Raw genomic sequence first — 22,153 nt, 5'->3', positions numbered from 1 at the left:
CACAGTGCAACAGACGTAGATAGGAGTATGTACTCTTCTTGCAGCTGCTATTGGCCAGACAGAGGTTTGTGGGGCGGAAGGCAGGTCTCTGTGGGGACTATGGAGCCACTCCAGGGACAGTGCATAGCAGCTCCTATAGTTCTGCCAGCTTGCTTCTTGACCTGCAAAGCTCTCATAGCTGTGCTCACAGAACTGAGTGCAAGATTACCCTCAGACATCCTGAAGCAACTTGTTTGGTTTTTTTTTTTTAAACACAATCCACCTCCCCAGCTCTTTGACTAACATCATTCTGTGGTCAGCAGCTAATCTGTATATAAAGCTGTAGGAAAGTTTGGAGCTTTAAATTTTCAGTTATATTGAAAAAAAAAAAAATTGGCTCTCTGTTTTGGACAGAGAAGCCTCTTTTTAGACAGCACGAAGCTTCTTGCACAGCAAGATCTGGAGGCAAGAAGTAGTTAAAGTGATTTCCTTTTTGAATGCTACTATGCAGCCTTTTCCTCTGACTGCTCTGTTCTGAGCTTGCTCAGTCCACAGGACTCTGAAGACGGCAAAGTTGTTTTAATTAGAGAAACAAGGCAATTTCTGGTATTCTCGCTATGAGGTTTGCTCAAGGGAAAATGAAAGAGAGCAAAATCACTTTCTGAGAAGCAGTCAGTTTAATGCTGGCAGGATAACTTCAGAAGTTAATTTCTTTTGCTGCATTTTGCTGCAGTCCTTGAGTCTGTTTCTCTCTCATCTCCCCAAGCTAGGAGAAATCTGTTACAAAGTGCCCACAGTAGGATTAGGCTTAAATATCTACACCTTAAATGTCTCAACAGCTCCGACAGTTGCAGAAAATGTATTTCTATCAGGTCCATAACCTGTTTTATTGGGAAAATCTCTGCATCTCCCTACAGAAGCCTACTACAGAACATGTCAATTCCTCACTCAAAGCCTGAATGTTCTCCAAAAAGACGTAGATTTTCAGATCTAAAATTGCCTTGTTTAGGCTGAGATTACAAGCTAATAGCAACAATCATGTCCACTGAGTCTGTGTGAGAGGTTTTAGTCATGGAAAAAGTACATTCTGACACAGTACAAAATAAAAATCTCAAAGGGTCAAAAATCTCTCCACCTCACACTCTATTTTTCCTCTGTCTCTCTACAATTCTCAGAAACAGAGGCAATAAGGAGTTGAAAAAAGCATGGAAGAAAATCACATTTTCATTCCAAAACACAGGCAAAACAGTAACGTATTTCAATTACTAAAAGTAACCTTTCTGTACAAAATATGACCAGCTCTTCTCGGGAGTTGCCAGCTGTGGTAGGCTGAGAATACAGGTATAACACAAAGGCAAACATGGCTTACATTCTAAGAATTTCCATAGTTCTCATGGATCGCACTGATGAGAAATGCATTTGTGCAGTCTGTACTACCAGCAATACTTCTGCTGTGGGATATACTCTGAGTAATTCCCTTGCAAAAAGGATGGACATATTTTCATTAGAAATGGAAAGCTGTTCTGAAGACCCATGATTCTAAATGAACGGTATTTCAGTGAACAACAAAGGTGCTGTAAATTCAACATACTGGTTTCTCCAATTCATCATCCTATAAGCTGAAACGTAGCAGTTCGATTCCCGGCCACACTGTTCATTCGTTCTTAATTATAAATGGTGCGCCACTTACGAAATCATCTCTGTGTACTGCACAATCTGCATCCTTAATTGCACAAATACTTCATTTTTGGAACAACGCAACCCAGCAATAAGCTTCCTTTTCCTTTTTCATGACTCAGTTTCTATTAACGTACAGCATTTATAAAAACTCTGGGCGCACGGAAAGAAAATTAGTTGCTCCTCTACGGCTCATGGTTTTTAGCTACTCACAGCAAAGCTCCACATCGCTCCTAGCAGAGCTGTGATGTTAAAACTGCACCGGCAACAACGTACACAGCAATGACGTGCTCCAGACAGAAATGTCTTCCCTCTTGTTGTGACTTGCATTCCCCAGATATTTAAGGTTGAGTTTGACAGGATTTGTGGATCCAATAAGACCCAAGCTTAAGCAGCTCCATTGTTTATTCTCGTAATTTATACTTTGTAATGGCTTATGAACAGTTACACACTTGGTTTCATACCCATCCCTTCAAACTATGGGCCCAATACTGTTATGGAATTAGTAGTAAAATGTTTCCCAATTCCAGCATTGGCAGAAAGGTACTCCAGAAGACAAAACCAACTCTCAAGCAAACACAATATGAAAGAACAATTTGGTCTAAAAACAGTGAAAAAAATGCCTGAAGTCTTACTTACTAGGAAGTCTTCTTCACAGTACACCTTGCCATTGACATTGTAGAATGCTTTTCCTCGTAGTCTTCTCCCTGTTAAAATATTGCACTGTCAGAATTTTGTTCAGGATACGAAGTACAAAGCACGTCCTGCTGCATGTGTTAATGTGGCCAGCTCCTGGTGTCTTTCCTCTTGGCAGCATCCACCCATGTACATGGTGAGGAGGATTAGTCTGTAGTCTCCATCCTGCATTAACAAACTCCTTATCAACCAAACATTAGTTGTGAGTGATAGAACCCAGCTGATACCAGTTCCTGGAAAATTTGAAATCTAAAACCAAAGAGGATTATTCTGTGGGGAAAGGCTCATTTGTAAATTGATACAATTCCCTTAGTAAGTAAAATCACACCACTGGAATCCACTGGATCACATCCACTGGAATCAACATCAGCAACACATTTGTCTCTGAAGGACCACAAACACAGACTACAGCATATGGCTGTTCCTGTCACTAAAGCATCAATGTCAAAACAACTATGCACTGAACTACCTGTGATACTAAGGCAGTACTGGTCACATGCGAAGGTGAATACAGAAAATCACATGGAAAACAAGAGATTTCATGAAATCTTACAGAACTCTAAAAGCCGGTGGTCATCATGAACTGGCAGCACCCCTTACAGTTAAGAAGTAAACAACAGACTACAGTGAGTCCCAACAAAACGGATACAAAAAAATGAACTCAGAAATAACTGAGCCCAGCCAGATTTTAGGTACCACACACAAGATCTCTGCCGTACACCAGAACTGCTACACCAAAGGGGAAGAGATTTTATCATTGTAAAACCAGCTAGTGGATGGAAACCAAACCAGTGCTGACACACCTTATTTCCACTCCCTGTCAGGTTCCAAGTGGCCAAAGCTTCCAAATACTTGGATGCTCTCACAAGCCACTTGCAGCTTAGGCAGGCAGATGGCACAGTGCGTACTGCAGGCTGCATACCAGCTGTGGATGGGAATGCACAGCAGCAATTCTGTCAGGGACATGAGAGTAATGAAGAGGGCAAAAGACTCTGTACTACAGGTCAATAGAAAACCTCTCCCTTTTTTTGCACAGAACAAGCTTGGACTTCTCATAGAGCGGCTGCCCCATAAACACCGCCTATCTGCAGTGGGTTCAACTCACAGGGCCAGAGAGCTGAGCCAGTTGGCCAAGCACAGAGGGGCAGAAACGTTCTTCACGGTTTCCATAAACAGTGTTGAGGAAAATATGATTAATTTTCATTGCTTAAAAGTGCCTTTTACATGTTGCCCCTGTGATCCAATCCTGGGAAACAGTGTGTGGCACAAAAAACTTAGGATCTGGACTGAAGCTTTTGGGAAATCACATGCTGCATGTGGTTGTCTGGCGGTTTTACTGTCGTGGCAGAGGGAAATGCTTCTTTTGTGTGCACATTCTTGGGCTGTTGATCTCACAGGCTGCTGTCTCCATACTGCTGGTAGGTGGAGCCAGCTCTTGTTTGTCTTTCCAGCTGCCTGGTAGCTCTGGTGGGGACCAGGAGCCTGGCGGCATGGACAATGCACTGAGACCATCAATCTTCTTTGAGACTCTTTGGTAAAACGGCTCTGTGCCATATATCACAGAAACAAGACATGGGGCCAAGATAGCTCTCAGGGTGGGTCACAGAGCCTCTCCAGGCTGGATCAGGAGCAACCAGCACTCGATCTCTGCTGCTTTGCCACTGTTCCTAAACCTCTCCACCAAAAGATTTGTCACCGCCCTTCCCAGCCTGCTCCTGGTCTTAACTACAGCACTGTTGTCATCTTTCAGAACACTTCTGAGTACAGAGCTTGTGCCAGTGTGCTGACGAGTAACATCATCTGCCAAGGTGTAGGGCCGACCAGGCACGGGATTGGGCAAGAGGACATTTGGCCAAGAGATCTACTCCAGACAAGACACCAAGGATTGCTGTCCTTTGCCCTGATGTACTTACCTAAATGAAAATAAAGGAGCTAATAATAAAATTGTGAGAAAGAGGAGGAAAAGGACAGAGGTCAGAATAGCTTTTTGAAGGACATCTTGGCCTTTGTATGGGAAACGAAGGGGCCACACTCTGCCCACAGACGTGCTGATGCACTTCCAACTTACTCACACACACTGCCTTCACCAGTACAGAAGGAGAGAACTGGCTTCATGTAGTAAAGCTCTATCCATCACCCTCACTGCACACCCATTGTGATCAGAAGCAGCACAGATAATCAGGGGCAAATCCTGAACTATGTTGCTGAAAGCATCTCTACAAGAAACAACACCCTCAGCGAGGGCAGGCGCTGGCATCTCCTGAGGCACTACAGAAGGTACATGAGGGCCTGTACGTCCTGCTTCTTGTTGTGGCGTGCAGACCTTGGCAGCTCTCAGGTTGACAGAGGGGCCTCAAATTCTAATCCTGTGATTTCCTCAGCACAGCACCATGGCAGAAGTCAATCATGCCTGATTCTGCCCTGAACGAGAAGGATGCAAAGTAAACCTGGCAAAAAGGATGTTTTAGAATGACACTTAGCGATGCTTATAATATCAAGGGTGTTTGGCAGCTGACTGCCCTAAGACATGAAACAACCTTACCTCACTCAAGCACAGCAAAGCTACTAGCCCCTATCCCAGTCACTGCACAGCTCGTGAGCTGCTGCTCCTCAATTCCACATGGCTCTGTACCAGCTGGCAAACACAGGTAACTGACCTCCCTTCCTGTACAGCTGATGCAGTCTGTTTCATACTGTTTTAGTTTCAGCTGAGACAGAGTTGTTTTTCTTCATAGTGTCTGGTACAATGCTTTGTTTTGGTTTTTAGGAGAAAACCAATGTTGGTAACACTCTGATGCTTCCAATTGTTATTGAGCAGTGCTGTACAAAGCCAAGGACACTTCGGTTTTACCAGTTTCTTCTGCTGTCCTACCAACAAGCGGAGAAAAAGAAGCAGGGAGGCATAAGGGCCTCCGAAGCCTTATGGCCTCAAGGGAACAAAGAAGGTTGGATGTTAGGAGATATTTCTTCTCTGAGAGAGCGGTCAGGTGCAGGAACGGGCTGCCCAGGGAGGTGATGGAGTTACCAACCTTGGAGATGTTCAAAAAGCATTTAGATGTTATACTGAGAGACACAGTGGGAAATACTGGTGATAGGTGGATGGTTGGACTGGATGATCTTACATGTCTTTTCCAACCTTAGTGATTCTATGACTCTAAGGGGCCCAAGGTGCTGCGAAGAGACAGAATCAGGACAACTGACTTAAACTGGCCCAAGATATAGTCCATACCACATGACATCACACGGAAGGAAAGTTTAGAAAAGTTTAGTGTCTGCATGCTGGGGGGCTCTCCTGGGCACGGTCATGGGTAGTAAGCAATTGCTCGTGCATCACTTGTTATAGACATTCATATACATACGTACAGTCCTAACTATTATCCTTTACCTTTTCTCTATCTTAGTAGATAAGTTCTGTTTTTCTGATTCTTTCTCCCATTGCACTGAGAAAGAGGGAGTGAGCGACTGACTGTGTGGTGCTGAGCCACCTGCTAAGTTAAACCACAACACATGCAACACTCACATGGCATGCAACACTGAGGAAAACTACTATTTTCCCCATTTCATAGCTGAAAAAAAACCAAGCTATTAAGGAAGTGACTTGCCTAAACTCACAAAACAAGCAAATAGCTTACTCACATGCTAATTACTATTATTAGCAATAATTAATATGATTGATATGTCTTTTACCTTAGAGGACATTCATTCAGGGATAGTACAGTAATTATCTCATAAACAAGCAGCAGCAAGTTATCACACAAATAGTGCAGACTGCGCTGCATTGGTTTCTACATACTGCAATTTAAAAATAGAGGCAAAAACCTGCTTTCCACTTACCCACTAGGAGCAGCTGCTAAATGGCTGCATTGAGCACAGGCAGACGCCCAGCTCCGAGAGCGCCTGGCATCAAGTGAGCACCGTCATCGACCCAAATCCTCCAGCAATTGCCACAGGGACGCAAAGCAAAAGAGCCACAGCACGCTGTGCTGCCTGGTCAGCCAGCCAAGGATACCCTGCACCAGGGTACAAGGCTTTGCAGGCTGGGACAGCCGACTGAGCTGCTGTCAGGGCGGCTTCTTCTCTTGAGGTACTGGAGCAGCTCTGGAGCCCACAGAGCACTAACCTGTCCCATGCAGCTGTAACCTGGTACTGTCAAGTAAAGTTTAAGAAAAGCTTTAGCCAAATTTGTTTTAGCCAGCTGAGTCAAGCATCTGGTCAAATAACCAGATACATCTCCTGTCCACTGATAAAATGGGCCTGCTGCTCAGTTTTCCTTTAAGTGCCAGAGTGCAGCCAAGTCCAGGTTACTATTCGCTTTCATAATATTGAAGCAAAAATCAGAGTTTCTAACTAAACTTGAAACAACCCGCAGATAGCTCATTAAAATAATAGTAAGCACTTAAAATGAGCAGCCTCGCAGAGAGTTCACAAGTACAAGGTTTCACAAACACCGTGCTTCTTTCCTCTTTTAGCTGGATACCCACCTTGGCACATCCACCCCGTCAGACCAGTTTTCAACAGCAGCAGGGAAAAGGCTCGGTTTCATATCTGACCCAAATAGCAGCAGGTCGGCCAAGACTGTGTGAGGGGACCATGCAGGTCCAAAGACAAGGGCAGAACACCGTCTAGCCTGTAACCCAGGTGCAGACATGTAACACCAGCTGGTACAGGAAGCTTTTTTTTTTTTTTTTTTAAACTTGAGTGCTCTTTAGCCTTGTTTACCATAGAAAAAGCTTATGCACACAAAGTGACAATATATGCCCATCTACTAAGCTTTAAACTGACATCCACATGTTGTAAGGTAGAAAGGCTCCAGGATAAAAGGGTTCTGCTATGTTAGGCAGAAGACAGACAGCTTGTAAATGTTCCAGTTAAGAATGAGGCACTTCACAGATATCACATAGATATCTTAGCATTTAATAAAAAGTACGCTGGAAATGAAGTTGTCCCAAGGAATGATCACAACTGGCATTTGCAGCCAAGACAACAAACACCCAGAAGAAAGCAGGCCCTTTGGAACTTTCTTTTCATACATAAAGTCAGAATCAGCTCTAGGTTTTTAACATCAATTTTTCATTTAACCAATTTGTGTGTTTCTACCGTTTAAATGTATCTCATAATTACTTCCTGCACTGTTTTTATGTTTGATGTGCTGCAAACGAAAAGGAAGGCATAAGAGAATGGTTGCTTTAGCAAAAGACTCAACTTGCAAAAGGAAAAATGACCCACCACTGACACATGCTGTCCACAACTATTCTCTCCAGTCTCCAAACGCTTTGCCTGGTGCTGAAAATACACCAGTCAGGAAGCCAAGACGGGGTAGAACTTTTTCCAACAGTTTCAAAAGCTGCTCCAGGCCCTTATGGAACAAAATGCAAATCAGATCAGGTTTTACAGTCTCAAGAAGGAGCTCCAAGTGCTGGAAATGTCCTGCCCCCTTCCCCAGCAACACTGAAAACATCTTCAAAGTCCTTCTGGATGCTGTTAGCAGGAGGATGTTTGTCTACAGAGAGGTGAGTTTATCAAGTCACAGCCTTCGGTGGTAGATTTCCAGCCCCACACAGGATGATGCAATCGAATCAGGGGCTGACTCCCCTCTTCTCCTTTGTAAAACAAGAGATACCAATGTCTCACTGTCACAGCATGGTTATTAGACCTAATTACTGCTTGCAGCGCACTTTGAAGTTGAAAAGTGCCAAGCATTATTATAACATTTTAAGGACTTTGATGATTAAAAACATGCAACCGTTGGGTAATAACAATGATTTACTACTATTGTAGAGTAAGCAAGTTCATGTGAGAAGTCTGTGTTGTCTCAGGGGCTACCGGTACTTAAAAACAAACAGCTCCCCACTGACATAATGGGAATGCTGCAGCCTCAGTCTGTAAGATAATGCCCGGCACAGCCCTGAGATTACTCGTGTGCTACAAAAAACACTGGTATAGTTCCTCATCATCATTATCTCTGTCAGGATATTTTCAATACATGTGCCCCTTCTCATAACTTCATGCTGGAAGGTTTCAGTGGGAACAACACGCAAGATAACTAGTAATATTTTTATTTCTTATGTTACAGCTATGTGGAACAAGAAGCCCATATTTTAGTCAGAAAATATAATTAACACCTCCCAGTATGGACTGCACTTGAAGACTTCGGCTGCACTGCTGCTAAAGATAAGGATGCTTCCTTTGATAAAGCAGAGCTAATTAAAAGCCTGCACAGCCAGAGCTATTGCCACGGAATACTATTTGAGTACCTGCCATTCCTGTTCGCTAGAAACATGCCTGGGTAGGTCTGACCACACACGAGCACAGATCTCAGTTCTGCCACTGCATCTCCCATGGAGGTGCGGCTCCTCCAGGGCTCTGCTCAGGCAGAAAAGGGTGGCTGTGTGAGGGCAGGTGGGATGGCTGGTGCTGCCCTGCTGCAGCACCTCTCCTCCAGCTACAAGCACAGAGATGTGCATGAGCCCCCAGCACAGCCCAGTGCTGCTCCAGGGGCACTCTGTGCATTTCCACACTCTCCAAGTTTTGGTCCAGAACTCATGCAACTTTCTAAGCACGTCAACCCCAGGCTCTTCATGCCTGGCTGACCAACAAATTGTGCATATCTGTTTTATTTAGCAATGTTAAACATGGACCTAATTGCTCGCTAACAGCTTCAGATGCCAACTGTGCAGCAACTGATGCAGCAGCAGCATCATTACCAGTCTCATGCTAGCATCTTAAGCAAGTCTCTCAGAGTTGGACTAAAAGTGGCATGTAAGTATACAGTAAGGATTCATATTCAGCAGCATTTTTTTAACTACTTCACAGCTATCATAAGAGAGAAGGAAAATGCCTGTGTGTTGCCCCAGAACCCCATTCAAGTGAGATCAGGCTAGTCACAAGGTAGCCCGGGCTGAGCAGAAGTTGCATTTGCTCGCCTGCTGTCATTCTGCAGCTGGAGCCAACGCTGCTTTAGGAAACTTAAAATTTAACAGGGCGGACTTGGTAACTTAGTTTTACAAAAGCTCTTGACTGGGGATTTCTGTTTTAGAGCCTTTCTGCAAAGGTCATCTACAGGCTGCCCTTGTTCCCTGCACAGACAGAACCCCAGGTGCACCATGACATCCCACGTGCCACCCGTGGCTGTGCCCTGGGTGCCCATCACTGAGCCTGTGTCAGGGTGATTGGTGCCCAAAGGATTGCAGCAGGGGCTGCAGATACCACACAAACAGCACAGGGCACCACAATGGAGACCACCATCCCTAGTATTAAATTCTGCAGCATGGATGCTGCGCATCTTCTTGCCCTGCAATGTGCCAGAGGTGTGCCATTGGAAAGCACAGAACTGCTTAGTCTGCTTTCTGATAGCATGAAACAGATCCAGATTTAAAAAAACATTAGGTTAAAAATGTAGATACACATTTTAGCAGTCGAGAAGCGGGGACTAAGATAATTCAAACACTTAAAAGTGAATGCAATATTTGGAATCCAATCTGCCAAACTAGAGGTCAGAACATCAGTATGTCTGAGAAGCAGAAGCTAAAATTGTAGTTAGAGGTTGATACTTTAAGAGAAATACCAAGCTTAGAAACAGAGAAGAAATCAATGAAAATATTAAATAACAACTTGTTTCTGTTACCTCCTCTACCCACTTAGCACAGGACAAAACGGATGCTGAATTTCATCCAGATCTATTTTCTTTCACTAAAAGGGGGCACTCACTCACTAGGCATTACAGATGTGCCAAAAGAAAACAAAAGCTTCCAATGCTTTTTATTTTTTGTTATCATTTCTCCTCGACTGACACGTGAGTTAGAGCCTTCAGTTCTCTGCCTCTCACTCTGGCTTCTGACTGCGTATCTGCAGAGAGGTTTCCTTTACTCGGGGTTTCTGTTCCTCGGTTGAAAACAAGGAGCACCAAGGCTGCTAAGCCCCTCAATTAACGGTTGTTAATTACATTTTTCTTCTGCATCCCCTCCACAGGAGCGTAACCCCCCCGAGTAAGGCGGGACGGTCCATGCGGCGCCCGCAGCAGCAGGGTGCAGCCGTGCAGCATCTCATTGTACAGGGCAAGGAGCCACCGACAGACCTGCGGCCCAACCCCACAGCCCGCAACCGGGGTGGGTGACAGTTCCATCCCCCACCACCACCGCCCATTCCCCATCTCACAATGCTCAGCGCTGCGGCTTTGTGAGAGGAGGGGTGAATTTCCAGGGCTTTCAGGGTTTTGAAGATAGAAAAAAAATCAATGCCAAATTCCTCTGAATAGAAGATACTGCATGTTGGCAGAAGCCACTTTTCACAGACTGCAGCCGTTTGAAATCTGAAACACTAAAAAGTGGCTACTGTGGATGTGCTGTATTCTTCTTTTCAAAGCAATCTGGCACACAATTTTGGTTCCCCGTTTCAGGACCCAATCCTGCATTCCTTTCACGCTCAGACTCCCATTGACTTTAAGGAATGCAGGATTGGATCCTAAATGTGTGCTTTACTCACACAATAGCTCCTCATGGTTACGATCTATTGAGAAAGGCACACTTTTAAAAACCATTTGGAATTGCAGGCTCATCCACCGGGCCAGAATGCTTGTAAAGATCTTCCATTATTTCAGGAAAAATGCTCGGTGTGTGAATTACACACACACGCACACTCACACATTTTTCTGGTTTCAAGCTGCAGGCACAGCTTAGCTTGAGATGCATCAAAATATTTTGAGCAGCGGCCCGATAGCTAATAAAGAAATCACACTAAATTTAGTTTCTGAAAACAAGGAAAACTCCAGAGAAAAACAAAACGCTGAGGCAAATACATAAGCTGCTGAATCTTTAGGATGGTTTTTCAGAGAACTCTTGTGAAAGCCTTTAAAAGACCAGCACCGCTAAGACAAAACAGAGTCCAGCACTGCTGTTTTTGAGGATGCCATATATTGAGTTACGAGGCTATTACAATGCAAATCTCAAATGTACAAGCTTTTTACTTGGCTGTAAACACAAAACAGTATACATTGTCCTTTCAGAAGAAAAGGTTTGCTGCTAAAATAGCAGAAGCCCTACGTAAATAACCAACATTCTTTCTGACTGAGGTCACTGACTTGGCCTATTCAATTCCGGGCTAGTCTGGGATTTGACAATCTAAGCAGGGGAGAGGCCCTTTCCTTTTTTTCAAAAGAATGCTGGGATTTTATTTGAAATTTAAACTCTTGCAAACAAAAGGTGGCATCGTACGCTAGAGGCCTATGAAGGTGGAGTACAGGATGTGTATTGTTTTCTCCCTTTACATAGATTCTTTCAGGAAAGAGTATTCAGAGTCTCTGACCAAATTCTAATTAAATATTATTGTCAGATAGGTAGAAGTGGTACAGCACGAATGGATGGTTTTAAGGATTAGGAAATTTACTTTTAAATAATTTTGATCCACTGTATCTATTAAAGTGTTTGTGTGATAACTTAAAACGTCTTTTAAAGAAACATTAACTGAACGTTCCTCCACAGTTTAAGTTCCCATACTAACTCTTTATTTGTATGTCAAAAAATAACCTCTCAATACAAATCAGCTGTGGCTGCAAAGCAGCATTCATTTTCAATCTCTGTCTCAAGTTGATCTGTCCCAAAGAGGCAGATGGCAGCTTGCTGTTGTCCTCCCACTTCCTGTTGCTCTTACTGGGGCACTCACTGACCTACCCTCTTTATAAAACAGTGGCCAATTCTGTGTCTGTGTTGCCACAGTGAAGTACTGTATCCACATCTCCCATCACATTCAACTATACTAAGCTGAATTCACGGCTGGTAGAAATTGTCCTGTCCCAACATACTGCGTCTTTGCTGCCCGCTAGCTAAATGGTAAAATCCAGATGAAAACAAGGCACTTCATTAGTTTGACACATCTGCAGCTCAAGGTAAACTCTAGACTCTCCTCTGCAGTTTACCTTAAGCTGCCATGACATCAAAATGAAAAGATCATTACCTTCTCTTGGATTTTGCCTCGCGTCAACTAGTACGCTGAAGAGATCACCTATCCAGAAAGCATGCCCTTGCTGCCAAGAAGCTCCACAGTTGTGCACTAGGTTGGTAATATGTCTTGCTCTGACTGCTATGCAGCTTTCATCTTCACTAAATCAGCAAACCTGGGACTGAGAGGAGAGAATGTGGAGGGCACACTTCTGGCCCCATCTGGCTGTGTGACCAAGCTGTCAGTTTCCAGTAGGATTACGTTGATAAATTGCAAATATCTTTTGTTACCTTGCTGGAAAACCCCACCTTTCTTGGCAGGGTATCCACAATCTCCATGCCATGTTTACTCTACTGTGGAATTCTCTCTTCCTTTCTCTCTCCTCGTACTCCTCTGTCAGGTTATTTAACCAAAAGGTTACTTAGTGTTGTAGGGACTGGAAGATCTCTGACCTTTGCACTTGAGCAAAGCATTCCTGTACAGACCATATTATAAACTCTGCAGATACTTTCAAGCTTCCATACAAACTGCACAAAGTTAAAATCCAGCAGATGTTTCCGTTCTTTCCTCACTTATGTATTTATTCTATCCAATCACCCATCAATTCCAGGATTAAGGCATAAATTATTTCCATGGAGCTCTGACAGACAAACTTGCATTTAAAAGGAGTTTGTAAAAACGTATGCTAAGCATGTATTTAGAAACAGAAACACAAGAGTCTGCACTGATCTAACAGTTGTTTTTGACCTATATATATTAACATTTCTCTTAAAATATAGTTTTTATGAGCTAGCAGACAGACACGCTAACAGGGAAATATAAAATAAAGCTCGAAATGTATTTGAATTAGGATTCCTTTTTTCAGAACTAGGTTTACAACTGCAAAAAATTATAAAAAACAAAGGCAGAATAACACAACCAAGTAGAAGCTGTAAGAGGACTTTCCACCACTCAGCAAGTTGGAAGGGAAGCAGGTACATCTCTCTTACCCCAACATAGCTTCCGCTGCGAGAGGCTTTCATGGCTCCATCACAGACTCAGCTTGGTATAAACAAGGAATACAGCTTTCCCAGGTTCCTTTAAGTCCTGTGAGCTGGGACTTAAAAGAGGACTTGTCTTATCATACTCTCCCAGAGGTCCCAGCGTCAGCCCATTCCATGGCAAAATACATCCATCACCAAACTGCAGTCAGTTCCAGCCCAAGCCTTCCTGACTCCGCAGGACACAACTTCCCAAGCAGCCTCACTAGCTGTTACCCATGGAACATGGTGGGTGGTTTTTATTCAAGCCCTATTAAGAACTACTGCAACGGCAGCCCACCATTTAGCACAGTATCCTGTCTTCAGCTCCGGCCAAGAGTTGAAATTGAATGGGAAAGTGCATTAGAAACAGGGCTTGCACAGGCTGATGTGTTCCCAAGAACAACCTCTCTGCTTCCAGCAAGCAGCACTTTAGGCCTTCCTGCACTGCAGGTTGCATCAGAACTATTATGTTTTATAGCCTCACTGGACCAATCCTTCTTTAATTTGTCTAATTCCTCTATGAGCTCATTTATACTTCTGGCATCCACACTGTCCCTATGGCAGCGAGTTCCACAGTTTCGTTATGCACTGTATGAAGTGATCCCCTTTTGTTTGTTTTAAACCTCTGCTGATCTCAGCTTCTGTTGCTTCCTACAGAACAAGGCAGCCTCTCCAGCCATCACCACAAGACTAGAGAAAAGTATTGTAAATCAAAGCCTAAAACTTCATTCTTGAGCTGCACACGGCAGTGAAAATGATGCAGGTCACACAGTTGGTATTTTTAGCAAGCAGCTTTTTGACACTCTGCTCAGGTCCTTGCTGTATAACATAGAAGTGGACACCTACGCTTGACTCAAAAACTCCTTGCTCTCCATGTGAGCTCCCTACAGGAGCTGTGACAAAGCCACCAAATTCTGCACTGCCCCAAGGTAACAAGCAGCCTTCATGAGAAGTGAAGTGCTATACCCCTCACCATTGCCACCAGTTCTCTCCTGCAAGTCATTGTTCTCCTTTCAAGTTCAGACTCAGCTCAAAATCATAGCTTAATCTGAATGGAAACTTGATTAAAAGCTGGCACAGGGAAACAAGTCAGACTGCCAAATGTCACCTTTGCATAGAGTTAGTGGTAGCATCATCACCTTCTTTCCTAACACTTTATACTTAAAAGTACATTGAACACAAGGAGTGGACACAGCCCAAACCTGTGGCAACATGCAGGAGTGCCTCAAGGGTGATGAGCAATTTCCCTAAACTCTAAATCTTCTGAATTATCTCAGAGAAACAAGAATGGATTTGCACAGGAACAGCTTACTTTCTTCCTCCTAGTAGCACTGTATGTGTCAGCACCTCACTGTGAGTAGCATCAAAGGATGCTGCTGCTGAACCTAAACATGCTGGCAGTGCTTGAACTGAGTCACATCCAGAAAGTGTTGAGCAGCCAACACCAATGCACCCATGCATTTGTGAAATAAAGCTCACAGTGCTAAGATTCTCATTCTGAGATAAACCTTTGCATTAACATGAGATTATTGGGAATTACAGTGCCTAGAAAGCAACAGCTTAAAGCTCTGAATTTGATAATGCAAGTTCACCATCTGGAAAAGGAGGTCTAAATATGTTCTCTTTCAGTACCGACAATGCAAAAAACAAAACAAAACAAAACAAAAAAACCAGCTTAGGTTAATAGTATACTGTGTGAAAAATCTCAGGATGGCAAAGCTCTACAGTGCTCTGCCAGTTTTGAAGCAGAGTCTTTGGGTTTAGATCACTTAGCAAGAAACTCAAAAGAAGTAAGATAACTCTTATTCATACTAGCAAATGATTACACCAATGTTAATAATGTTACTCTAGGTTTATTCCACACAAATAAACCTTGCTAGGATCTTAGATGTGTTTTAGCTGATAATCTAATATACTTGATGCTAATGATGAAATACAAATCAAAAGTACAATTGTACTGAATTACTGAAATGAGCTGAGGCTTGCTGAGCCAATTCAAAATACAGTCAGAAAATAGCCCTGCCAAACAGCCTGTCCTTGGTATTTTGTGGCAGACTGACCACTGCATCCTGCACCAGGTCCCTTTAAAACTAAAAGCACAAGCAGCTTCCAAGACACGGAGCTGAATAGGTAGGGCTTCTGATAGTTCACTCACTCCTCTTGGCACTCAAGTACAATAAGGATATTGTTCCTTTAATGCTCAGCTTTCCTTTTAAGAAGTATGTGAGATTTCAGCCAATTCTCCCCAACGATTAGTTCAGGATGAATGTACTTAACTCAGGATTCAGCTGGAAAGAGCCCAAGTAGATGCAATCAATTTTCCACTAAGTCCACTTCCTTCTCCTCTTCTCTAACCAGCATGAGACATCAGCTTGCCACTACAGCCAATGGTGACTAAAACAATGAAAACCACTGCCTTCAGCCATGCTTACATCAAACCTAGTTATTCCTTCTTTTGGATTATTTCCCTGATGCTTTTTTTTCCCCCTCATATCCCATTCACAAAACCTTGGGCTAGAAAAACCTTCATGGAAAAGCAGCTGTACAGCAAACCACAAACACCAAATGCATTGGTTGCTATAGACTCCAAGGTTAACCATTCAAAACTGTACAGAATCAGTTGCAGAATTTCTCTGATAAATTATAATTTTCCCTTTCACATGTTTAAGTGGAACCTCCCCAAAACTCTAATGTGCTGATGCTGCACACCTGCACCTGCTAGTCTCTGAGCTGTGCCATCTTTGTGTCCAACACCAAATTTCTTCACCATCATCATCATCTAAGCACCACAGTACTTCTTTGATACCAGCCACAGGTTGCTTTACTTGAGCCAACCCCACACACTGTTGCCTGAAAATCAACTTTTCCAACAGTAGGCATGATTTGTTCCTCAAATTTAGCCAGGTAATAAAAAAGTAACATTTTTCCTTTTTCAAAAACAAGGCTTAGAAAAAGTGATCTCTGACTACATGTCATCTTAATAGTTTTAGTAGACAATTTCCAACCAACTTCCCCAAATGCATGAACTCTTCTCTTAAATAACTTGTGGGAACAGCAAAACAAATCCTGGTGACTAGGAATTCTTTAGGCTTTCTTCTTTTAGAACAACCATCCTCAAACTTTTTTTTAATCACGCTCCTCTACCACTTAGAATTTTTACAGCATCCTTAATATGCATACATTGTTTATAAGTCACATATACACGTGCTATTGAAAATTTTAAAGGTTTCTTCCTGCAGCCAATCAGCATCAGCATCCCTTGGGATACACACACCCTTCTTTGGAGTTCACTGCTCTGGAAACCATGGGGTTGTTAATACCAATCCAGCAAATTATTTCCGTAGTCTGAATTTACTCTGCTGAAGTTCCCACTGTCAGAAATCCACTGACTCACTTTAAGCTACTGCACTAATTCTAGGAAGAGCAACAGGGTAGAGCACCCAGGCAGCCAGCAAGATAACTGAGGTCCAATAACTCTATCCAATTTAACATCAAGAAAATGCCATATTTGTGATTTAAAATACATTGATAGGGAACAATTTAGATGCAGCAGCCAATAATAAAAACTGATTGCTAAATACACGCCTGCTTTTATAGGGGTAATAAATCAGATCCCTCTAACTCCACACAGGTACAACTAAAGAGCTGGTAGACCTTGTTAGCAGCCATATTCTGCATGCATGCACACAAGCAATGTGAGTCATCAACACAGCCAGCTTCGCTGCCAGAAGCCAGCAGTACCTACTAGCTTTACTTCTTCCTACAGCACATATTATAAGAGTTACTCTCTTCAGCTTCTTTACCTAGTACAAGCTAGGCAGCTCATCATTTGCTTTTACTGTTATTCTGAATGCTGTGGGAGTTTACAGGACTGTGTCAAACTGAGTTGAGGTCTGACAGTTTCAGACAAGAAAAATCAGTTCGAAGGCTCATGTGGAAGGAAAGGGAGAGAGCAGGAAGCCTCAGGAGGGAATGGGAACCAGAGTAAAGGGCAGTGCTGAAAACCAGGCTGCCTGCCCCACACCGAGTCTGGCCTGCAGGAGAGAGACAGAGAGTAAGCAGAGAAGGGCAGTTAGAGACCAATCAGCAGACTGCAAGGGAAGCAGCAGTGAGAACAGATGGCGAAGTGAGTATGAAGTTATTTGGGGTCCTGAACACGAGAAGAAGGAATACAGCTGCTTTTGTGTATCAATAAAGAGAGCTTGTGAAGATTAAACAGGGTAGTGCACAAAGCAGGAACCCCTTGCAATGTGTCCAACTCAGCTGCCTCCATGCTACCTTTGCTGCACGCAGTGAGCAGGCAGAAGGAAGACAGGACATCTGTGAGGCTTATTTTCGTGAGCCCCCTGCTAACAGCATGAGGCAGTGAGCACTCTCATTAGATTTCAGAAATGATTTCACAAGGACTCCGTAACCTCACTGACGCTGAAGTTTACCAGGGGTTTGAACGCATCTCAGAGGCCATGCCTGTCAGCAGCCTCTCCTACACCCTTCTCTCCCAACACACTCCTGGCACAAGACAACAGCAGTGCTTGCAAAACCACTTGGCAGAAAATGCTCTGCAAGAATAACAACGCTTACTATCTCTGGTAGGAATCCACATCTCTGCCTCTGTCATACGAATTAAAATTTAAATGCAAAAATACAGAGCTACGTCTTCACTTGTTATTCCACTTTGTAGAACAAAGTACAGAAGCGGGAACTGTCTTTGCCATTTCAGGTTGCAAAGCTGTCCTTTCATTGCCCAGAACCAGCAGTATTATGTGTGAAATGTTGAAGCAACCTGTCCCCAGAGCAATGGTAGCAGATTGTTCTGGCCGCAGACCTGTTCCTTGAGTACTAAACACCCAGAGAAAGAGGAGGACTAAGCATCCTGCAAATACTCAGTGATGTTCCCTAAGTAACACATCCTCACTCTTTGCACGCCCAAATCCTGCTGGGACATCTGTGCCAGGCAAGAAACACAGACTACACCTCAAACTATTGCATCTCCTCTTCCCCCACTGCTTTAAGAAAATAATTCTCATTGACTTATTTTGAGCCAGGAGTGGTGGTGAGCTCTCATGAGAAAGAGTATCACGAAGAGATGGACTGTCTGTCTGAAGAGACAGCACAGAGCAGTTTAGGTAGTGGCCACAACCAAAATGCTTTCATCCTCAGCAGCCCAGCACCACTTTCTAGACACACAAGAGTACTGCAGTGTATCATGTTATCTCTGCTGGCTGCCAAAGTGCACTGGCTGTGCTCAATCAGATACCGGTCCTGAAAACTGCCAAATGGAGTCAATAATGCTACAAATGGAGGAATACTGAATACAGACTGGATGCTGGCCATGAGGGAGGCCATAGCGGGGTTCTGCTTCACGTCTGTTTTTAGAAAGTATTTACCACACCTAATTCAACACCATGGGATAGAGTTCACAAGCATGAAGATTTCTTATTTTTGTGTCAGTTCACTGCAGGGCACCCATGCAGAAGCTCCACTCAAACAACATTTTTACTGAAAAAGTCCTATTTTAACTCATTATTTCTGGCATAGTGTTTGTAATCAAAATTCCTTGGCTTTCCCACAAGGACAGGGAACAGGCTCACCTGGGGAGAACCATGCCGTAAAGCTCTTAGCATCAGTGTGATCAGAGCAGGCTCCTGCTGCTCAACAAAAAGCTCATGGCACTGCCCACAAAGTCAGAGGTACTTCAGACAGTAAATGGAAATGGATTTGGCCATGAACAATGACAGATCTAAAAAATCTCAGTAGAAGTTTCGGTCAAAGGAAGAATTTTCAGGAAATTAGATATTTATTGGAAGGGGGAAAAATGTTTATTGTGGATCTAATTTACTGATTTTATTCCTCATGTTTTGAGAAAAATAGATGGGCAGAGAAGAATTCCTACCTGCTTATAACCAAGCTAAAATTTCCTGGGAAGTCTAAGAATGGAAGACAATATTCACCCACTAGCAAGAAAGTCTGGAAAGTGATCTGCAGAAGTCAGTGTATCAGAACAAAGTTGCTATTTTATAACAGTAAGTTTATAAGGAAACAAAACATTCAGCCCATGTCAAATACCAGGGGTCACCAAAGCACTTTCCTTGGTCCCAAGGACAGCCCACTGCAGCTATAATCGGACGATCCTCCCGAGTCCCATCATTTAAATGAGAAAAAAAAAAGTAGGGTTGTTTATGTGGGCTTTACGCCAAGCCCATTTCTCTGATATGCTCTCCTCTGGTGTATTTGTGCCTCACATCCGATTTAGAGAGTTCTCTGAATACTGGAGACAGCATTCCTTGGATACTTAATATAAATTAAAAACACAACATTGGGCTTGGACAGAGGAATGGGAACATTATTCACATGGCCCATGCACTGAGGGCTCTAGGGAATGGTGCTGGGAAAGTAGTCTTTTAAAAATCTTGCATTAGTCCATGTATTTAATGACATACAATCCTCAGAACGGTCCTTCGTAAACTGTAAATATACATTATTTGAGCAAGTAATTATTTTCAGTAGCATGCTGTAACAGCTGTATGGCTTGGCTGCCAGATACTGCAAATGTTTATTCCAGCAAATGCATCTATTTGTGATATAATAATTATTTAATGATTTACAAAACTTGTCACTCCTCTGGTACTTTCATCTGAGGATCTCTAATTCTTTTCAAAATACTAGTGAAATCAGCACAGAATCACTTGTGTGAGGTAGGTGAGAATTAGCTGCATGGGAGAAGTCAGACTGGTTCAATGATCTGCCACAGTGACAAGTCCATAGCAGAATGAAGTAAAACCCCCTCCTCCGATTCACAGGGCTGAGTTACCCCTTCAGGACCACCAGCTTAATAATTCATTCAGCTGAAAATAACTGTCTTTTGGTAATATTCTCAGCCAAAAGGAAACTGGAAAGACAATGTCAAACTTCTCCCATCGTTGTACATCCAGGGACAATACTACCAGGTCTGCTGCTGCTGTTTTATCAATTTCATAAATGAGAAGACGTACAATCATCTATTTTGTTCCATATGTAGCAGAAGTCTTCAGACAGCTTTCTTAGACCCATTTTTAAGGTGAGAAGTGATAGTGGAAGCCTTTGTTCTGTAAAATTATTTTCAAATGTAAAATCCAGGCTGTTTTCTGGTGTGAAACATCAATGAGTTTTCAGGCCATACAGATATCTCTCCATTAAATTAAATACTAAACAAAAATTACCAGAGAGGATGAGTCAGTAATCTTGCTCAGGCAGGATGAAGTGCAAAGACAGAGCCCTTTGTTATAGAGCACGTGAAGATGAAGATAACAGAAGCAGTAAAAACACATTTTTGCTTCACACCATCTCCATCAACAGAAGCTTTAGAAAACATTTCTCTGGTAGATGCTGCCCAACTTATGCAGGACTTGCAGGGCAGAAGAGAGAGGTGTGAGTGCGGCTAGGGAGGAGAAGTCTTGGCTCTGCAGTGCAGAGCATCATCAGGGGGATGGACAGCAAGACGTCCGTGACTAGAAATGAAAAACAGGAAAATAGGCAAGAGAAACATGAACAAAACATGACTCAGTTGAAAAAGTACATGGAAGTCTGGAAGAGCAGTTTTGTTTGTGAGAAGGAACATACTGAAGCTTCCATGGCTGTGAACTGCTATAACTCTGGTTAGGAATATCATGGGCTGCCAACAGTCTCACGTCGTATTCCCAGAGAATATATGGACCCAGGAACAGCACAAATACACAACACCAGTCAAAACATGGAATGATTGGAGTACAATGAAATTTCAAGCAGTGCCAAGGACAAGCTGACAATTTTCTGGAGACAGTAACTGACAAGCAGTGAAGATTTCTACTAAAGAAATGCACTGTGCTGGTTTGAAATAGAGAACAAAAGATGCTCAAACAGAAATAGTGAAGTCTGATTTCTTCTGTTGCAGTGCAGATACATGAGAGCAAACATATTCAGAGAGAAGGAAGAGAATATTTAGAGAATCAAGGAAAAGTGAAAGTTGGTTTCCCTTTGCAAAAACTTTCCAAGAAAAACTGCAGCCTGTTTCTTCAAAGACACTGGAAAGAATGCAGTAATGGAGGCTGCAAAGCACACCTCTAGTCAGCCCAGAGCAGGGGCAGAGAAGTCCACACATCTGAAAGGCTGGACAGAAGAATGAGAGATTCAGTTAAGCAATAGAACATCCAGGAGACACACTTTTAGAGGGAGATCAATCCCATGGATGTGTGTGTACGTGGACAGGTTTGTAACTGAGGCCCAAATTCACTACAATAAGCATCAGAAAAGAAACTGTCAGTTGTACTGGGTGCTGATGTGATCAAAGACAAAAATCGATGAACCGATATGCGTGAAGGTAAACCTCACTTATTACGGAGTGACAATATATTGAGTCAGAAATGGTTTAAGAGAACTCCGTGGCCTTTTGGGGCTTGGTTTTCAGATAGATTGATCCTCTGAATGCTAAAGTAATGAAGAAGTATTTTGCAAAACACAGAAGAACAACACACAGAAGAACCTAGACCAACAAAATTACATTCAGCAACTACTCTCCCCCCACATCTCACTTTATCTACTTTCTTTTACACTTTTTTCCCTGTTTTTTCCTTTGTTTTTAGTTAATACTCAAAAATTATAGAACCTGGAAAAGGAAGCAGAAACATCTGTCAATAATGTCGGTGATTTCCCTGTGCTCTGCTCAGGATTATCTGAATACCTTCTCCTTTGAGAGATGATCTCAACAGTAGCACGAGGGAATCTTTTCTCTTGGAAAAGCAAGTACGTCTCCCCAAAAAACATTTTACATGGACAAAGGAAGACAAGAAAGAGGAGCAGAATAGAAAGATGGAAAAAAAAATGCAGCAGAG

General features: G+C 43.0%; 1 protein-coding gene across 3 annotated transcripts in view; it reads right to left on the bottom strand.

Moving 5' to 3' along the window:
* Positions 1-22,153, bottom strand: part of WTIP (WT1 interacting protein) — a 72,578-nt gene that overhangs the window by 15,339 nt on the left and 35,086 nt on the right. For all 3 annotated transcript variants that reach the window (XM_052686374.1, XM_052686373.1, XM_052686372.1), the window contains exon 3: positions 2,296-2,363. In XM_052686374.1, coding sequence (XP_052542334.1) covers positions 2,296-2,363 — 68 coding nt within the window. The remainder of the gene's footprint in view (positions 1-2,295; positions 2,364-22,153) is intronic.

The sequence above is a fragment of the Tympanuchus pallidicinctus genome, unplaced genomic scaffold, assembly GCF_026119805.1.
Source record: "Tympanuchus pallidicinctus isolate F22 unplaced genomic scaffold, pur_lepc_1.0 scaffold22, whole genome shotgun sequence".
NCBI lineage: Eukaryota > Metazoa > Chordata > Aves > Galliformes > Phasianidae > Tympanuchus > Tympanuchus pallidicinctus.
This window is presented reverse-complemented; position numbering and strand designations above follow the sequence as displayed.